Genomic DNA, 20,638 nt, shown 5'->3' on the forward strand with positions numbered 1-20,638 from the left:
CGACTGTATTAACTTATAAAGATTTAACTGTATATGCATTATGTGAATGTCTTCATTATATTTGTTGAGCTAAATGTTCATCTACCTAAATTTATTAATTTATATCATATGTGTTTGGTTATTAAAGGAATATATATTACGTATGGCATTTAATTGAGAAAATATGAGAAAACTTACACGTAATAACAAAGTATTAGAAATAAAAAAAAATAAGATAAACTTATAACTATTACGTTATAAAAATGAAATAAAACTTCAAAAATAAAATAAAATGCACTATAGTATTACGTATGGCAATGCACAATATTACCACGACATTGAGAATGTAATATCATTACCCTACAAACTATTAGAGTATCGAATGATATGGTAACCATAAGTTTGATATTTTTTTCGATAATATTCGATTGGTAAAACATGGTACTCAACAAATTGGTAACTTTTTGCCCCTATACTAGCAAGTCATGTACTAAAAACTCGACTGAGAAAGTGTTGGCAAAAATAGTTGAATTCGGATTGTTAAAAATCATGATCTAAAATTTAACCAAGCTATAATTGCAGGATGTATAAAGGGTCGGCGTAGTCGATTCAAGAAGTAATTAAGAAATTTTCTCTCGAAAATGACTAAATGGACTCAAATTCCCGATTCCACTCGAAATTTCATTGTGATAGAGACTCGGATACTACTAGACTAAATCTTTAATTAGTTGGTAAGTAATTAAGAAATGTTTATGTTCGTCATTACGAAAAATAAGCAAATAAGAAAAAGAACTAGAGAAGAAATTGCATATAAATCCGTTGGGGGTAACTGAGCTTGTGTACCGGTTGTCGAACGTATTACACATGGTTAGCCTATTGTTTACCTCTTTCGTATGGTTTGTAAGCTAGTTTAATTTAGTTAGCTGCGAATATATATATTTTTTTAACCACTATTAAAATAAAAAATAAATTATACACAATATGTAACTCATTATCTAATTTTATTTTATAACGTTATGGTTTCCCTAAATGAAATCAAATATCTTAAAGACATAATTGATTTTGCTTTAAAATAATAATTGAAACAATAATTTTATATTGCAATTTGTAATGATACAAATTTAGAATTGAGAATGGGAAACATTATTCATTACCCCTAGCCCAACTCAAGGGACCGAAAGCAAGGGCATTTCCGTCAATTTCTACACTCGGATTTAGTTCCTTAAAACTCGCGAAGGAATTTTACCTCATTCCCCCACCCCATATGTTTCTGAAATTATATAAAAATGTATATATATATATATATATATATATATATATATATATATATATAATATATACACCCGCATAACTACTGTATCTATCTGTATGTATATAATATATATATATATATAACTGTATGTATATATACAGACCATTTGACATTGAGTACCAAATGTCTGTTAACTCTTTCTTCTCCCGTCGAGTATATTAAATACTCCGGGTTCAGCTTTGGATTCCCATTCGAAAATCGAAGCTCCATTTTTTTTCTGCAATGGCGAGGAAATTGAGATTCTCCTCTCTCTCGGTGTTTGCGGTAAGTGGTCGGAGACTTTTTTTTCCAGGTGTTTTCCGATGCCGTTCTCTCTCTCTCTCTCTCTCTCTCTCTCTCTCTCTCTCTCTCTCTCTCTCTCTCTCTCTCTCTCTCTCTGTGTGTGTGTGTGTGTGTGTGTGTGTGTTTCTGCCGTTGAAATTGAAGGAAATTTTTTGGTGGAAATTTGATGTGCGGGAATTTTCTCAGGTTTTCTTTGCGGCGGCGGCGGCGGCGGTGGTGAATTCGGAGCGGTCTGATACGAGGTTTCTGCTCACCGATAATTCCACTGGAGGGTAAAATGATAATTTCACTTTTCAAGTTCATATTTTTTGCTTCTATATATATATATATATATATATATATATATATATATATATATATATATATATATATATATATATATATATATGCGTGTGTGTGTGTGTGTGATTTCTAAGTTGTTCTGAATTTATTTCTAAGGAATTGATTGCAGATGTAATTAACTAATAATTCTGGATTCATGATTTTCTATATATATCTTGTGAGCAAGTTCAGTTGAATTTAGCAAAAAAAAAAAAAAAAAAAAAAAAGAGTTCGATTTTACGAATTTCGGAGTTTAATCTCCAATTAAACTAGAAGAACTGATCACAATTGTTTCATCTGTTTTTCAGACAAAGACATTCTGAAGAGTATTGTGCTATGTACAACATTTGCGGAGCTCGCAGCGATGGGAAAGTACTAAATTGCCCTCTCGGTTCACCGTCGGTCACGGTATGATCTAGTGTAGTGTACTGCAGCCCCCGGCTTAATTCAAATTTTCGATTATTTATTTCGTGTTCGTAATTCCGATTGTTTTTTTCTGCTTACAGCCTGATGAGTTACTATCGGAGAAGATTCAGAGTTTGTGCCCAACAATTACCGGAAACGTATGTTGTACCGAGGCACAGTTCAATACATTACGAACACAAGTCCAGCAAGTAAGACAAGTTAAAAAAACACTTCGATTTTCCGATTTATCTTCTTTTTTTTTTTTAATTAATTGATAATTTTGTAATTTTTTTGCAGGCAATTCCGTTTCTTGTAGGTTGTCCGGCATGCTTGAGAAATTTCTTGAATCTATTCTGTGAGCTTACGTGTTCGCCTAACCAGAGTCAGTTTATTAACGTGACTTCGATTTCGAAGGTTCGTTGTTCAACTCAACCACTCTTTACGATTACCGTTATAATATACAGTTAAACATCTATAAATTAATACAGTCGGAACTAGCAAAATTCTATTAATTTAGCGAAATATTAAATTATCGAACTAATAATTTAGTTGGTTTTTACCGAGTCGGGACCAGAAGAAACTATTATTTAAGCGAGGTTATTAATTTATCGAGGTTCTACTGTACTACAGGCTAAGGGAAATTTGACAGTTGACGGAATAGATTTTTATATAACCGACGCTTTTGGAGAGGGAATGTTCGAATCGTGCAAAGAAGTGAAATTCGGTACTATGAATACTCGAGCCATTGAATTCATCGGTGCCGGTGCTAAAAATTTCAGAGGTGCGGAAAAAAAACGAAGCGATTATTTTTTAGCTTTTAAAATGTGCAGCTTTGTGATATGTATTTTTCTTTTTCCTTTTCGTTGTTATGGCAGAGTGGTATGCGTTTATCGGAAGGCGGGCCGGGCTTGGTGTACCGGGATCGCCGTATTCGATCAATTTCTTGTCGGGTGTTCCGGAATCTTCCGGAATGAAACCTATGAACGTGTCAACGTATTCGTGCGGCGACACTTCTTTGGGATGCTCGTGTGGCGATTGTCCGAATTCGGCGGTTTGTTCGAGTTCGGCTTCGCCTGCGCCTCTGAAGAAAAGTTCATGTTCAGTCAGAATAGGGTCTATAAAGGCGAGATTTTTTTTTAATTAAATTAATGGACATGCTCGATTTTTTTTTTTTTTTTTTTTTTGTGGATCTTGATAATTGTTTTTTTCGGTTTTTGATAATTGCAGGCGAAATGCGTTGAAGTGGCAGTGGCGATATTGTATGTTGTACTCGTCTCTGTATTTCTCGGGTGGGGTTTCTTCTACAAGAAAAGGAAAACGAGCCCTGTATCTAAAACAAAACCTTTAGTTAATGTACCCAATGGTGGCATCATTCGCCGCGTAAACAGTCGAAAAGACGAAAATATCCCTATGCAGGTAAGTGCCTATATCAACTTCCGAAGATATATTCTATTAAAGTTACATTGTAGGAATAATTTTTTTTTTTGTTGGTCGAAATGACACGAAAAAGTTGTGATTTTCTTAATTTAGTGATTTTTTTTTTTCATTTTCTTGATTTTCAGATGCTCGAGGATGTTCCGCAAATTACGAACGGAGTACAGCTTTCGATTGTGCAAGGATATATGTCGAAGTTCTACAGGTGATTTACATCATTGTTTTTTATATTCATTTTACAATTACGAATTTTTTTTTATTTAGTTGATTTATTAATATGGTCGATCGAATGTCTCGTTTCAGGAGATACGGAACATGGGTAGCTAGAAATCCCGTTCTCGTACTGTGCTCGTCAGTTGGTATCGTACTTGTGCTTTGCTTGGGTCTCGTACGTTTTCAAGTCGAGACGAGGCCCGAGAAGGTATAATAAATAAGGATCTTTATATTCGTTATCGATTAATCTTAAAAAAAAAAAATTAGACGATTTTTTTTTATGTTATAATAAACATTTGCAGTTATGGGTGGGGCCCGGAAGCAGAGCTGCGAAAGAGAAGCAATTCTTCGACACTCATCTCTCACCCTTTTACAGAATCGAACAGGTAAATGCATTAGTTAATTATTTCGCATCCTTTGCCCGAAAGTAACTCCGATTAAAAATGTAATCTTGAATATTTTTTTTGCCAGCTCATAATAGCAACAATTCCGGATACGCATGGAAAAGCACCGAGCATCGTGACGGATAGTAGTATCAATTTATTATTTGATATACAAAAAAAGGTAAAAAGACGTGCCTCGAATTTTGCGCTATTCGGATTTATAATCAATTTTCAAAATTCAGAGAGGTTTTTATTAATCGTTGTAGGTCGATGCCATCAGAGCTAATTATTCGGGTTCGATGGTATCTCTTACTGACATTTGCCTGAAGCCACTTGGCAACGATTGTGCCACTCAAAGTATTCTTCAGGTTTCATTTTGAACATCTCGTGAATTTCTAATATATATATATATATATATATATATATATAGAACTTTATATAACTATTTCTTATTTACTTTGCGATAGTATTTCAAGATGGATCCTCAAAACTATGACAGCTTCGGGGGTCTGGATCACGTCGAATACTGTTTTCAGGTATTTTCAGCGGTTTAATATATATATATATATATATATATATATATATATACACACACACACACACACACACACACACACACACACACACACACACACACACATATATATACTATCCGATGTTTTTGAAATTTATGCTCGCCTTTTATAGCATTACACGTCAGCAGAAACATGCAGCAGCGCATTTAAAGCCCCACTCGAACCAAGCACTGCTCTTGGTGGTTTCTCCGGGAATAACTATTTGGAGGTAATTTTTGTACCGTTCTTTAGTCGATTATTCGTGTATGAAATATTTATAAAAATAAAAATGTTTTTTCTTTTTTTCTTTTTTTTTTTTTTTTTCCGAGCAGGCTTCTGCATTCATTGTGACTTATCCCGTGAACAACGAAATAGACAAAGAAGGGAACGGTACGAAACGAGCAGTGGCATGGGAGAAAGCCTTCATTCAGCTGGCAAAGGTTCGTTTCACTATTTGTTCTCGTATTGATCTATTAAATTGGAAATAGATCTTGGCCTATTTATATTGAGTCTAATATGTTCCAATAATCTAAATATTTCAAGAGCGTTCATCTTCGAATATGCAGTGTTATTTTCGTAATATTTTTAATCATTACTTACGTCAGCTTTTAACTGCTGCTGAACTCATTTGCAGGACGAGCTCTTACCGTTGGTCCAGTCTAGAAATTTAACACTTTCATTTTCGTCGGAAAGCTCTGTCGAGGAAGAATTAAAAAGAGAAAGTACTGCCGATGCTATCACTATTTTGGTATGAAGAATCTCTCTCTCTCTCTCTCTCTCTCTCTCTCTCTCTCTCTCTCTCTCTCTCTCTCTCTCTCTCTCTCTCTCTCTCTCTCTCTCTCTCTCTCTCTCTCTCTCTCTCTCTCTCTCTCTCTCTCTCTCTCTCTCTCTCTCTCTCTCTCTCTCTCTCTCTCTCTCTCTCTCTCTCTCTCTCTCTCTCTCTCTCTCTCTCTCTCTCTCTCTCTCTCTCTCTCTCTCTCTCTCTCTCTCTCTCTCTCTCTCTCTCTCTCTCTCTCTCTCTCTCTCTCTCTCTCTCTCTCTCTCTCTCTCTCTCTCTCTCTCTCTCATCAATATATCTTTTGGTTTCAGATAAGCTATCTTGTAATGTTTGCTTACATATCATTGACTCTTGGAGACACGTCTCGTCTGTCCACATGCTATATCTCCTCTAAGGTATGGTTTCGTATAAAAAGCCTATTTTTTTGCATGCACATTTAAATTATTTCCGATGTTGACTGAACGTATGTTCACACTGCGTTGTTCTGCTCATCCAATTTTACCCAACGGGTGATTGCATTCCAAATTTTCTTTCATATAATTCAAGTTTCTCCGTAAAAAAACATGAAAATATTTTTTTAAATAATCATTCTTATTATTGGTTAATATTGTACGTTTGAGTTCGCAGGTATTGCTTGGCCTATCGGGAGTTATGCTCGTTATGCTTTCCGTACTTGCATCTGTCGGATTTTTCAGTGCAGTTGGAATGAAGTCAACACTAATAATTATGGAAGTCATCCCTTTTCTCGTTTTGGCCGTAAGTTCCATCTTTCAAGAATATGCTTAAACTGCATCTTCTTGATTTTTTATGAGCCTTTTTTTTAATAATTAATTTAAAATAATAGTGGTACATGTTCGAGGGAATATTCGATTCGAATCAGATGCCTTTCACTTGAAATGAAAAATTCCCATATCATAATTATTAATATATTCCCACTCGTGTTCGACTTTAGAAGAAATAGACTACATAGTGCCTGCATTTTCTGCTTTTGCTCGAGATAGTAATTGTGAACATAACTTACACTCATGCCTCGTTTGGTTGGTTAATCGAATAATTTTTCGAGCCAGCCCGTAAAAAAACGACACTAATCTTCGCTAATTGGTAGATTATTTATCGGATTTTCCTATCGTAGGAGCCAAACGAGGCCTTAGTGATTTGATTGGTTTTTGTTCCGTGTTTGTCAGGTTGGGGTAGACAACATGTGCATACTTGTTCATGCAGTAAAGAGACAACAAGTGGAACTGCCGATCGAGGGAAGAATTAGTAACGCACTCGTAGAAGTGGGGCCCTCTATTACGCTAGCTAGTCTATCCGAGGTTTTGGCATTCGCAGTCGGAAGCTTCATTCCTATGCCAGCCTGTCGCGTCTTCTCCATGTTTGCCGCACTAGCGGTCCTCTTGGATTTTCTTCTTCAAGTTACGGCATTTGTCGCCTTGATCGTCTTTGACTTTTTGAGAGCCGAGGGTAATCGTGTTGACTGTTTCCCTTGCGTCAAAGTATCTGGTTCGAATGGAGACTCGGAGCAAGGTACTACATTGTTTTTTTATAATTTTTTTTTATTAATATTTCTTTTGGCGAAATTACAACCACCCCTAAAGTATGGTCAAATTACGAAACCCCCCCTCATGTGTGGGTAAATTACAACCGCCCCCCTCAACTATAAATATTCTTGCACGTCCACCCTTGCGGTTTCTGATCGAGAATTGAAATATTCTAAATAGAAATGTGGGGGATAAAAAAGATGCAGGGCCGTTTGTCTGCTTGGCTAGTCAAGCATTTCAAATTTAGTGGAATCTTCTAGATTATATGGAATATTCTCAATTTTGGACCCGTTTTATCCCATTCGAGCTCCACATTTTGAAGCTAGATGATCATAAAATGTGTTTTTTGTCTTGTATATATCAGATTGTGGTGCATCAGAAACTGTATTTTTGCACAAAACGAGTACAAACTAGAGAACATTCCACACGAAATCTAGATGATTATATTGAATCTGACACCATAAGGGTGGAGATGTAAGAAGATTCATAGTTGAGGGGTAGATGTAATTATCCAAACATGAGGGGTTTTTTTCGTAATTTGACCATACATCAGGGGTGGCCGTAATTTACCCCTTTTTCTTATTACAATGAAAGCACAAATCTAACACAAAAATCACTTGTGAAATCGTAGGCAGTCATCAACAGAAACCCGGACTTCTTGCTCGATATATGAAGGTAATAAATAGCATATTAATTTTGAAATTTGGTTTATGTATAAGCTTTATAATTACTTTATTTACTCATTATAACTAATTAATTATTTAATTTTTTTTAATCCAGGAAATCCACGCTCCAATTCTGAACATTTGGGGTGTAAAACTGCTCGTCATCTGTGCATTCGGTGCATTTACACTGGCAAGCATTGTAAGTTGTTTCCCGACATATTTTACATTATTTAATTCGGAACTTCGAATTAATTTTTTTCTCCGTTGATCCGTGAAGGCACTGTGTTCAAGAATCGAACCTGGTTTAGAACAGCAAATCGTTCTTCCTCGAGACTCGTATCTTCAGGTCTTAATAGCATTTTTTTTTCTTTTTTCGTCTTTCTTCGGAAGCTTGATGCTTATAAATGTTTTGTTTCATGCAGGGGTACTTTAATAATATCTCGGAATATCTTAAAATCGGTCCGCCGCTCTATTTTGTGGTTCAAAACTACAATTTCAGGTATTCGGATTTGAGTTCGGTTTCGGAATATCTTATCTAATAAGTTTCTAATCATGCTTACGTTTCCCGTTTCCTCAGCTCCGAATCAAGACAAACAAATCAGCTCTGTTCGATCAGCCGGTGTGACTCTAATTCTCTTCTAAACGAGGTAAAATTATTATTATTAAAAAAAAAAAAAAAATTGGACTCCGATTATGTGTAATTTGCTACGCTTTATGTATAAAAAATATTGAATTTTGTGCAGATTGCAAGAGCATCTTTAGTACCAGAATCGAGTTATATAGCTAAACCGGCAGCTTCATGGCTCGACGATTTTCTAGTTTGGCTATCTCCTGAAGCGTTTGGTTGTTGTCGAAAATTCGCAAATGGGGGCTATTGCCCCCCCGATGATCAGGTCTCCATACACATTTAGTAATTTAGAGAAAATATTGCACATTTAATTCGTTTTTTGAGAAAATGTTGCTATAAAAACAAAATAATAATAATTAAAAAAAAGGTATCTTCGAAAAATAGGAAGGATTTTTCGTTTTTCAGATCTAACAGAATATTTATTTTTTCAGCCGCCTTGTTGTTCATCTACTGGTGGTTCGTGTGGACTCAGCTCAGTGTGCCAAGACTGTACAACGGTAACTTTAATTTATTACAACCTCGTATACTAATCCAACTTAATTTTTTTCGTTATAATTTTGATTTATTAGAAATTAGTGACTAATATTTGCAATAAATTTTTTTTATTACAGTGTTTTCGACACTCGGATTTACAAAACGACCGGCCATCAACAGCACAATTCAAGGAAAAGCTGCCGTGGTTCCTCAGTGCTTTACCCTCTGCTGACTGTGCAAAAGCTGGAAACGGGACGTATACCGGCAATGTTGAGCTCAAAGGTCGAGATATTTTATTAATCTATATATATATATATATATATATATATATATATATATATATATATATATATATATATTATTTATTCTTAATTGATGAAAATATTTTCCATTTTGTCGATAGGCTTTGAGGACGGAATTATTCATGCATCAGCATTTCGGACATATCACACACCCCTTAATAAACAGGTATATCGTATTTATTTATTTCTTCGAAATTTTTACGATATTTTATTAATTTCATTCGTATGAATATCTTTCAATTTTATTGTTTTCAGGCTGACTATGTCAACTCAATGAGAGCTGCGCGTGAGTTCAGTTCTAGGATGTCTGAATCTTTACAGGTAATTTGTTCTCGAGAAAAAAATGTACTTGTAATGTAAATATATATATATATATATATATATATATATATATATATATATATATATATATATATATATATATATATATATATATATATATATATATATATATATATATATATATATATATATATATATATATATATATAAAGCGGATATTTAATTTCTCTCTTTTTGCAGATTGAAATATTTCCGTACGCTGTATATTATACGTTCTTCGAGCAGTACCTTAACATATGGAAGACAGCTATGATCAACCTTGCTATTGCTATTGGTTAGTTTATTCTGCTTTTCAATTCAATTTTGATGTTCGATTTTCACTATATTGTAAGTTTCTTTAAAAAAAAATCACTTATTTATTTTAATTATTATAACTCGACAGGTGCGGTATTCGTTGTTTGCTTAGTTATCACATGCAGGTCAGTAGTTTTATTCTCAGCTAATTTACAACCTTATTTATTTCCTTTCGTCGAAATGATTAAATTACTTATTACTTATTTATAAATATTAAATTAATTTTTAATTTAATTCCGGGTTTTCGTTTCTTTTTCATGGTTAGTTTCTGGACTTCGGCGATAATTCTACTTGTTTTGACAATGATTGTCGTGGATCTTTTGGTACGTGTTCGTTCTTGCTTACGTTTTTTTTTTTTTTTTTTTTTTAAATTAAAAGTTTGATTTTTTCGAAACTTATTTTAATTTATTGAATGCCACTCTTTCAGGGGATAATGGCTTTATTAAATATCCAGCTGAACGCGCTCTCGGTTGTGAACCTTGTTATGTCAGTGGGTATTGCGGTTGAGTTCTGTGTCCATATTACGCATGCTTTCTTGGTAATAATTTATGTTTCTCGTCTTAATTAAGATATTGTGTTAATGTAATATGATGGTATTTAACAGTCGACGTATTTTATGTGTTTATTATGACAGGTGACTAGCGGAGATAGGAATCAACGGATGAAGGAAGCTTTGACAACAATGGGGGCTTCTGTATTTAGGTTCGTTTTCTTCCCGTCTCTCTCTCTCTCTCTCTCTCTCTCTCTCTCTCTCTCTCTCTCTCTCTCTCTCTCTCTCTCTCTCTCTCTCTCTCTCTCTCTCATTTCAAAAGCTCTCATCACTTTATGATTGCAGTGGAATCACCCTCACGAAGCTAGTTGGAGTGCTCGTTCTTTGCTTTTCGAGGACAGAAGTTTTTGTGGTATATAAACTGATCTTGCACTCTTAAAATTCTACACATTGAAATCGCAACTCGTTTTTTTTATGATGTCATAATTCGATTTGCAGGTTTACTATTTCAAAATGTATCTTGCATTGGTGCTTCTCGGTTTCTTGCACGGGCTAGTCTTTTTACCTGTAAGATTCCACGCTCCCTTTTCTAATTCAATGTTTTTTTTTTTCTCGTATTTCATATAAAAAATTATATCACGTACATAAATTATTTCATTCGTCGTCTTTTGAATATTGAGTGACGATTCTTGATTTTAACTCGGTTTTTGCAGGTACTATTGAGCATGTTTGGTCCACCATCGAGGTGTGTGCTCATAGAGAAGCAAGAAGATCGACCATCGACGTCATCACAATTTTAATTTAATTGTGATGCATCGGAAAAATTATTTATTTAATTAATTTTTTTTTCCTTTTTTTTATTTATTTTGGGTAGGTAACACAGTTTTCTTCTCCTTTTGGTGGGAAATTATTTTATTAGGTAGTTAGTTATTGCATGTACAAATAGTAGGATGAGAGAACTAAGTGGTCCAATTGTAAAGTTTATTTATATTGTTCCCTTTTTGTAGTGTAAGAGATGAAACAAAATATTTGTGTACTTGTAATTTTAATTTAATATCACTTCATTTAAGGAGAAATCCTGTTTTTTGTTAATTGAGTGTTTGATTATAATTCTTGCAAGTGTAAATCTTCTGGTTCTAGTGAATTGTTCTCTTTTTATATAGCAAATGTAGGTTTGTGGTAATACAGATCAAACCACTATAAATATGCGTTGTCTACTGTTTTATTGCTTTCATTTGATATGTGCAACTGTTTCTAATTGTTTATGTTTACTCTGTGATTGTTGGTTCAACTGTTGCAACAATTCGTAGTGTCTGTTTGGTTTTAATTGTTTCGTGGCTTAAATTCACAACAATTGGCGCGTCTATGGGAAGATCTAAGCCACACAAATGGAATCGATCAAGTTTAAGGTGGAAAAATTCTCTGGATCTAGTGATTTTGGTCTTCGGAAAATGAAGATAAGAGCTACATTGGTACGATAAAAAATGGTTTTACTCAAAAGCCAAGTATTCTTAATGGGAATTTCTTGATTCCTAGATCTCTCGATTCAAAAAATCAAGATAAGATAATAGGATCGAACCATTTCTTCCAACTCCGTCAAACTAGTAAGTGACGAGTTACATATGAAAATGTTGATGATAAAACGGTATTCATAAAAATGGAACCGTATTTATCAAGTCCCAGGTGGCAACTATAGTTGATAAATTGATAAATGATTCATTCATAGCCATTGTTTACAGGTTTATCTAATGCTACACTCGATAAACTTTACTAGATTATATCATATTATATATGTAAATAAGTAATTGTGTGTAAATCAAATACCCAAAATTATCTGATATATTTCATCCAGTGTAATAGGAGACTTCATTTTGAAACATAAAACTCTATTTAAACATCTTTAAAGGCTTTAATTAAATAATTAATGTTTGATTATAATTTTAAAATATAATTAGATTAGTCAAATCAGTTTTCCAAATTACCCCTCGGGGTGAATGAACGAACCTATAAATTCCTACTTAATTGAAAAAAAAAAAAAAAAAAATGTGTTCTGTTCACACAATTGATTGAGCGCCCAGTTTTTTGAGAACCTCCAGCCTTCATCGTTCCCTCGCTCGCTCTCCCTCTCACGCCGACCACCGTCGCCGGCGTAGCGAATCTCGAATCTGCGCTTCTACGGTGAGTTTCTCTCCATTTTCCTGCAATTACATTTCCACTCTTCTCCAATTTCTCTTCATCTGCTTTCTCTTTCACTAATCAGCCGTAGAAATCGTTATTCGTATGATTGTTCGAACAATTTTTCTTCGTGCTTGTTGCTGTTTTTCTCTCCGGCGATTTTACTGTATGCGATGTCGATTGAATCGCATTTGATTTTATTTCGAGAATTTTCAATAACTCGGAGGAAAAATTGAATGACGATAGATTTTTTTAATTTTTAATTATGCAATCGCTCCTGTATTTTCAGCGATTTTTGAGAGATTTGAAACCTGTAACGGATAAAATTAGAACAGAATTTAATCAGGAAAGTATATGATTCAGATTCAGTAGAGCTTTGTGATTGAAATATTTGGGAATTGCAACCTTTTGTTGTTGTTATTAATAACAAACCAAATGTTTGATGAACTTCCTCTTGTTATCAATTCGATCGGAATTGTTTGAAATTGATGAGATTAGATCTGAAATTTCCTCATATTGATCTATTAATTTCCATCTCCATTCGATTTTAGAAAAGTCTATAACGTTATCCCGAAGGATTGACAGACAATGTGTGGCTGTATGTTTTGTTATTTTATTTTTTATTTTTAGAATTAGTTCAATTTATGGATTTTGACTTCTCATCAAATCTCAAAAGAAAATATCACTAGATCTAAAGTTAATTTGCTTATCCTTTTCGATGAAAATCTATTTTCGTCGCTGAATTTACTGGAAGAACTCTTGAACTGAAACATGATTCTGATTGGTTGATGAGAATATATACTGATTGTTTTGCGATAGCTATGCATAATTGTACTTGTGCATCATACGTTTGATGGCTCATTTACACTTGTTATTGCACAACGAACAGGCTATGGCTGGTTCAGAAATGTATCAAGTTACGAGTGCTACCAGAAAACCTAGGATTCTGCTTGCTGCATGTGGAAGTGTGGCTGCAATTAAATTTGCTCACATTTGTCACAGCTTTTCCGAGTGGACAGAAGTGAATGCAGTTGCTACTCCAGCATCGCTTCGTTTTATTGACAGAGCATCGCTTCCCAAGAATGTCTATCTCTACACAGATGAGGAAGAATGGTCCAGCTGGAACAAAGTAGGCGACAAGGTGCTGCATATCGAGCTCTGTAGATGGGCTGATATTATGGTCATTGCACCTTTGTCCGCAAACACACTTGCAAAGGTAATTTTTACTTATTAGCTTTATAATCGCTATTTTTGTATCATTTAGGAATGGGATGGTTGCATAACATGCTACTCTCATTGAACATATAAGTGGATCTGAAATAATTTAAGCTTGTAGTTGTTTTTCTTTGATTTTGACGTACGAATTTGCTGATTTGCCATGGCTTTCCTTTGTACAAAATTAACTGTTCTCTGTCGTATACTACACAATCTTTGCCATTTATGATGATTCCTCTGTGTAGAATAATGGATTACTACACAATCAAATCCACTGTATTCTTTTTATAACAATAATTTTGCCGGCATATTCTACTTATCTCCCTAAAGATTTCTGCATCAAGTAATTAATTCTAGGCTGGATTTCAAAGAGGGGGTGGGGGGGAGGGTGGGTGGTTCACTACGAATTCATTAGCTAACATCGACATTTCATCCTATTGTTAGGAATCGTGTGAGGTATAATATAGCCCATACAGCATTCATATTGGGCATAAAATTGAATTTGGAAGCCTCATACGAAATAACTGTTCTTTCTGCTATAACTGAGCATGGTTTGATGGAACTATGATTAGTTTTATTTTTTATTTTGATTTTTTTTTTTAAATACAATTCTTGGTTTTCTGTAAGTAGATTGCTGGGCGATTGTGCGATAATTTGCTGACCTGTATTGGCATGGTCTTCCTTCACTCAAAATTAACTGTTCTTTCTGATAAACTACACAATCTTAGCTTAGGTAATGATTCCTCAGTATAAACTAATTGGAGACTGCACAATCAAATCCACTGTATCTGTTTATAACAAAATAATAATGCTGGTATATTCTACTAGATTCCCTAAATATTGCTGTTTCAAGTAATTAATTGTAGTCCAGATTCTACGCGGGGGTGGGGTAACTGTTTACTGCAAAATCATTATCTAATTTTGTCATTTCATCGTATTGTTAGGAATGCATGTGCTGTATAATATAGAACTCACATTGACGGTAAAAATTGGATTCGAAAGCCTAACACTTGAACTTTAACATCATTTAAGCTTGTAGATATTTTTCGTCGGACTTTGATGTAAGTATTTACCAATTTGCCACGGCCTTCCTTTATACAAAAGTACCTGTTCTTTCTGCTAGACCAACACAATCTTTGCTTCGTTAATGATTCCTCAGTATAAGAACAATGTAACGTTACACGATCAAAATATCACATCCACTATATCCTTTTACAACAATTTTTTTGCTGGTATTAAGCTAGATTTCACATGGGGACTGTTCAGCTACATCACATATCATTAGGAATGAATGCATGTTTTACATAATATAGCCTCGTACGAACAATAACTGTTTCTTTCTGCTATTATTGAGCATGGTTTGATTGAACTACAAATTTTTTAAAAAAAATAAAAAATAAAAAAATCTAATTATTGGTTTTTTTCTTGCAAGTAGATTGCTGGAGGGTTGTGCGATAACTTGCTGACATGCATTGTCCGAGCGTGGGATTACAGCAAACCGATGTTTGTGGCACCTGCTATGAATGATCTGATGTGGACCAACCCTTTCACCGAGCGTCACTTAATGGTGATTGATGAGCTTGGAACTGATCTTATCCGACCAGTTACAGACAGGACCACTGTCGTTTTCGGAAGTGGTGCAATGGCTGAGACTAAGGACATTTATTCAGCAGTGAGACTTTTCTACGAGACCAAGAAACAATCGGGTGGTAATAACTAGTGAGTGAGAGAGATCTATGAATTAGTTGTAATAATTCTTGTCGATAAAACGAAAAATTGAAAACTATTGTAGTAGTAGAAGTAGTATCAAGTCTCTGGCTTGTACAGATGATGAGCAAATGTGCAGTTCGTTCGATAGAGTTTGTGGTTCATTTTTAGCTCTGTTTCTCTTACTTTCCAACTCGTGGAGATTTCCGTGCTTGTGTTGCTACTTGAGGATCTAACTGTTCGTTCGATGTGGGATATTTTCGAAACTCGTATTGTGTTCCGGAATTAATAATGACTATTACTCTTTGACCATAATTCGCAATTAGCATGAGTAGTGTTATTGACATTTATTTATTTTCTTGCTTTTACTTGTATGCTAGTTACTGTATCTTATTAAGAGCATCAGAGTGTATCTAAAATTCTAAACCATGTGAAATCCTTTGCATTTAGCATGAAATGAAATTGGTGCAGGGAGGGACTAAGTGTATTAGATGATTTTTGGGAATTACAATATTTATAGCGAAATTTTCTTAGTGAAAATTACCAAAAACCCCTGACCTAATGTCTAATTACCAAAACGACCCTCATAATTTAGTGGACCATGTTTTCCTAAGGGTTTACTATTCATAATGCATTTTTATACCATCATCATTTGTTGAGAAATCCTTTAACTTTTTCCAAATCTTCTCAACCACAAAATTTTAAGACTTTTAAAATGAGTAAATTGCAAATACCACCCCTGTGAAATCTCTAATTGTCAAATACCCCCCTGTCAAAAAATAATTCACTCATACCCCCCTGTGTAAACAAAGTCAAGGCATTGAGGCCCCTGAGAGCAAATCGTGTCCCTCACGCGCTGCTACTGCGATTTTTCCTTAATTTTCAATTGTGAAATGTCAAAAATGTCCCCAAGCCCCTTCTCCCTCCCTGTTCTTCATTCTCCATCGTCCCCAACATGTACCATTCTGCATTCTCCATCATCCCAACATGTAGCAGTATCCACGGCCGCAAGATGAAGATGGTGTAACAAAACTCCATCTTGACGGTCGCGAAATTACTCCGCTACAACTCCTTTATGGGCCTCCATTTTCGCCGCCCCAGTCGTCATAATTTTCGTCCCTCCTCCGCCCAGCACCTCCGCCGCGAAATGAGCTGCCCTCAATCGGGAGAAGCGAGTCCAAACCTCGGCCCATCCCCTCTCCAATTCTCCCTTCTACTTCCACAACAACATCGCCGGACCCGCCGCCATTTTTAGACCTGCAAAAACGCATTCCATAGCCTTCTACAGACCCTTCATCAGAAATCGACAAAATCGATCAAGCCGCGTGCTTATACACCGCCACCAAAAAATTCCAAGCTTGAAGAAGCCCAAAAAATTGATGGATGTGGTGGTGCGTGGTGGGCGGCGACGGTGAATGATAAGTATGATTGTAAATTGAGAGGAAGATGAAGAATTGGGCTGCCGCTGGGAAAAATTGTAGAAAATTGGAAAATTTCAATTTAGTCCCCAAATTTAAGTTTTAGAAGTTTTACAAAATTCAAATTTGGCCTCTTAAATTATTATAATTTTATGTTATTCCACTTAGGGGTATACTTGTCTTTTTACCTTCAGTCAACCATTAAAATGATAATGGGTGATGTGAGCTTCGAAAAATATTACATAGGGGGGTATGAGCGAATTTTTTTTTGACAGGGGGGTATTTGATAATTAGAGATTTCACAGGGGTGGTATTTGCAATTTACTCCTTTTAAAATCGTTAATTTTTTTTCCTATAGTATCAGTTACAACACAACAATTATCAATATGGCTGACAACGATTCCGACATTGAGGTAAAAAAAACATGTTTTGGTTGAATTTCGACATTTTTTAAAGCATTATGTGTAGGAATACACGGATGAACAACATAATTTGTTTTTACGTACTTTCGTGTAGAATTGTACGAAGTGCGAAGTATTATTCCGTACTATTCTATACGAAACGACCAAAAAACAAAATATGTTGCTCATTTTGTGCACGTTTACACGAAATTCATTGTGTAATTTCGTGTATTCCTTCGCGAAATGCATAATATCTTTTTTTTTTCAAGTATCAAACTAGTTTATTTTTCTTTAATGCAGCAGCAAGAAGAAGGAAACAACTTGTATTTTGATCCTGTTGTTTTGGAGCCGCACGAATTTGAAGATTACACTCACTTCTTCAAAGTTGATCTTGTATTCGATAGTAGGGAAGAATTAGTTAAGTGGGAGAAAGAAACTGCAGTTAATCATTCTCATCGAATGATTTATCAGTCTAAAAGGGACAATAGACATCATTTGACGTGTGAAAAATACGGACATGGTCAACAAACGAATATCGACGTGGAAAATCCAAGAAATACTGGATCAAAGAAATGTGATTGTCTGTTCAAATTAATTGTTAAACAATCAATGTTTGATGAATTATGGCGGTTGACTGTTAGTGATGGCATAACATAAGCAACACGGAAGAAAAACTTAGTAGTTTAAAAAAAAATTGATTTAGAAAAACTCATTAAAATGAAAATTGTTTCAACTATCACCATAATATAATAGAAAAAATAATGTGAGCATGTATGAACTAATATATAAAAAAAGTATTTTAATTATTTTGCTCTTCTTTTTATATTCTTATTCATTTAATTTTTTGAAATAATTGTATTTCATCATTCATACATACATTCATATATACACAATCAGAGTATTAATTTTTGTACTTACTTAATTTTACGTATTTTTTATTTATTTATTTTTAATTATCATATATAACTTTATTTTTTTAATTATAAATTTATATAATAAGTAAATCATACATTATCACGTGCAACACACGTAGTGCTTGCTAGTTCATAAAATGTTTGAATAGAAATGGACGGATTGTTATGATAGCCTCTAAATCGGCCTCTGTACGGTCTCATTCATCCCTCGTCTGAAGTTATTATGATATCCCTCTTAATCAACCTTTAACGGAGATTACTATGTCCGTTATGGTCAAAGGTCAAATGGTGTTATTTTTTAATAATTATTTAAACTGGGATGAGTGGTTTTTGTGTAATTTTCAGACTTATATTAAAGGGTGTTATGGTCAAAAGTCTGAAAACTAACGGTGATGGCCACGAGACAATTTTTCAAGTACAAAGGGGGCAAATTGATGAAATTGAGAGTAGAACGGGATAAAGTGATATCGAACCAAAGTACAAGGGATGAAAGTGAAATTTACCCTTTATTTTGTACCCCAAAAACAATCCCTAAAACACAATTTCATTTCTGATCTCCCTCTCTCCGTTCTGATCATTCCCAACTGAGGTAGTTATTTTTTTTTAATTTTTTTTTATGTATTAATGTTTAGTCAATTTTGATTATTATGCTTCGAATTGCTGTAATTTCAAGTTCTATTTCCAAATGGGTAATATGCTATGAGCCCCTCAAACGAAATCTAATTTGAACTAGGGTCCATTTGATATACACCCCTAGAATGAAACATATATAGGGATAGGTCTACCCCTAAACTTCTTCCTTTAAGATACCCCTGGAGAGGTAAAAGTACAGTTGTGCCCTTAAATGCAATTTTCGCCCAACTGCATTCAGTATTTTTGCCCCTGCATTCTGAATAATGCCAAACTGCATTTAGCATTTTGGGGCTGCATTTAACATTTTTATAGATTTTTTTAATAAAAAATATAATATTTATTTTATTATTATTTATTTTTATATATACCCTATATTGTATTTTTTAATTTTTTATTAATTTTTAATTTTTAATTTTTTTTGATAAATTTACTGTGTTGAAATTGACTACACATGATTATAGTGTACCACAGTCATGTATAATTATATGTAATCATATACTATTTTTTTTACCCCAAAATTAATCTACACCAACAACAAAATTCACAATTTTAATATTGATACAATAAATCAACTAATCCGAAAAAAAATGAAAAAAATACAATCACGTGCATATAATCTACAAAACATGAACTATACATCAAAACACACATAACATACATATACCTATATATTACTACACGTGATTATAGTTATATACAATTATCTATAGTTATATAAGTGTCATAAGTCTTGAGTACTGTAGCATGAAAGCAACTTCACATGACACTTCTCTGCATCTCATAATGTTATTACAAAGCAAAACCTGTACAAAAAAAATACAAGTTAAAGAAAACGAAGAACAAATTGGAACAAGCGAATTACAATACATGAAAAAATACAAAGAAACAATGAAAGACAATTTTCTGATAAATTTACTTTGGTGAACTATATAAAGTAGGGGCGGGCATTCGGGTCGGGTTGGGTTATTCGGATTTTTTGCAAAAAACAAATACCCGAACCCGACCCGAGATAACCCGGGTACCCGGTTATTTCGGGTCGGGTTCGGGTTTTGCTATTTTCCTCTTTTTTTTTTTTTGTTTTTTTTTGTTTTTTTTTTTTTTTTTTTTTCTCTAATAATTATTTAATACTTCTAATTCAAACTTTATAAAATATCAATTAGATGTTGCTTTACTTGGGCTACAAATACGGGAAGTAAAACATATTGTTATATACACACATTCATAAAAACAAAAGTATTGCTAAATTTATTACACAAAACAATTAATCATCAATGTTGTCAGAACCGGACCGGACGGCCGGTCCCACCGGTTCGTTCACGACCCGCCAAAAATACGGCCTGATTCAACCACACAAACCGGAAAATTCATTAACCGGGGCCAGTACGTCGAAAACCCGGTACGACCGGAAAACCCAATAGACCCGGGAACCAGTTAAAGAACCGGGTTTTAGGCTAAAACGATGGTAGATGGCCGGATTTGCGCGGAGGATCACCGTGGTGGTCGGATCTGGGCGGGGGATTGCCTTGGACGGTCAGATCTAGGTCGTAGGTGATTCCATCGAGTTGTGAATGGCTAGATCTGTGGGTTGAAGAAAAAACAAAACCGAGCAAAAAAGATGAATAAGTGAAGCGTGAAGATGAGGAAGGTGATGTTTTCTCTGCACATGGAGAAAATGGAGGAAAAGAAAAAAAAAATAAAAAAAATAAATAAGGAAAGGGATTGGGGCGTGGAGGTTGCAGAACGAAGAAGATGAAAGAAAAGTTGGGAGTGGGGTAGGT

The 20,638-nt window shown here is 34.4% G+C and overlaps 2 protein-coding genes across 2 annotated transcripts; both read left to right on the forward strand.

The window, feature by feature from the left end:
* Nucleotides 1–1,173: 1,173 nt before the first annotated feature.
* LOC105965918 (uncharacterized) lies at nucleotides 1,174–11,489 on the forward strand. The gene is made up of 38 exons (XM_012990468.2): nucleotides 1,174–1,555; nucleotides 1,760–1,845; nucleotides 2,203–2,302; nucleotides 2,401–2,508; nucleotides 2,597–2,713; nucleotides 2,930–3,080; nucleotides 3,175–3,422; nucleotides 3,527–3,715; nucleotides 3,862–3,938; nucleotides 4,037–4,154; nucleotides 4,249–4,332; nucleotides 4,418–4,510; nucleotides 4,596–4,697; nucleotides 4,797–4,865; nucleotides 5,017–5,112; nucleotides 5,216–5,323; nucleotides 5,518–5,631; nucleotides 5,973–6,056; nucleotides 6,289–6,417; nucleotides 6,846–7,188; nucleotides 7,834–7,877; nucleotides 7,983–8,066; nucleotides 8,145–8,213; nucleotides 8,290–8,366; nucleotides 8,445–8,514; nucleotides 8,611–8,760; nucleotides 8,927–8,992; nucleotides 9,107–9,251; nucleotides 9,373–9,437; nucleotides 9,527–9,592; nucleotides 9,794–9,887; nucleotides 9,996–10,032; nucleotides 10,173–10,230; nucleotides 10,335–10,445; nucleotides 10,542–10,609; nucleotides 10,743–10,809; nucleotides 10,896–10,964; nucleotides 11,111–11,489. Exons 1-38 carry the CDS (start codon nucleotides 1,514–1,516, stop codon nucleotides 11,195–11,197), a joined length of 3,885 nt encoding a protein of 1,294 aa, XP_012845922.2. The 5' UTR covers nucleotides 1,174–1,513; the 3' UTR covers nucleotides 11,198–11,489.
* A 952-nt stretch (nucleotides 11,490–12,441) lies between these two features.
* On the forward strand, nucleotides 12,442–15,809 carry LOC105965922 (phosphopantothenoylcysteine decarboxylase HAL3). Its single transcript, XM_012990474.2, has 3 exons — nucleotides 12,442–12,575; nucleotides 13,462–13,788; nucleotides 15,223–15,809. The coding sequence occupies exons 2-3, from the start codon at nucleotides 13,465–13,467 to the stop codon at nucleotides 15,505–15,507; spliced, it is 609 nt and encodes a 202-aa protein (XP_012845928.2). The 5' UTR covers nucleotides 12,442–12,575; nucleotides 13,462–13,464; the 3' UTR covers nucleotides 15,508–15,809.
* The last annotated feature ends 4,829 nt before the right edge of the window (nucleotides 15,810–20,638 follow it).

The sequence above is a fragment of the Erythranthe guttata genome, chromosome 3 (genome assembly GCF_056151865.1).
Source record: "Erythranthe guttata isolate IM_541 chromosome 3, IM_541, whole genome shotgun sequence".
Lineage (NCBI taxonomy): Eukaryota > Viridiplantae > Streptophyta > Magnoliopsida > Lamiales > Phrymaceae > Erythranthe > Erythranthe guttata.

Excerpts from the sequence above, each read along its gene's own strand:
- LOC105965918 (XM_012990468.2), top strand. The coding sequence starts at position 1,514 with ATGGCGAGGAAATTGAGATTCTCCTCTCTCTCGGTGTTTGCG. Across the intron at positions 7,878-7,982 it reads TTCTTGCTCGATATATGAAG|GAAATCCACGCTCCAATTCT; the intron begins GTAATAAATAGC and ends TTTTTAATCCAG. Across the intron at positions 10,033-10,172 it reads TGCTTAGTTATCACATGCAG|TTTCTGGACTTCGGCGATAA; the intron begins GTCAGTAGTTTT and ends TTTCATGGTTAG.
- LOC105965922 (XM_012990474.2), top strand. The coding sequence starts at position 13,465 with ATGGCTGGTTCAGAAATGTATCAAGTTACGAGTGCTACCAGAAAACCT. Across the intron at positions 13,789-15,222 it reads CCGCAAACACACTTGCAAAG|ATTGCTGGAGGGTTGTGCGA; the intron begins GTAATTTTTACT and ends TCTTGCAAGTAG.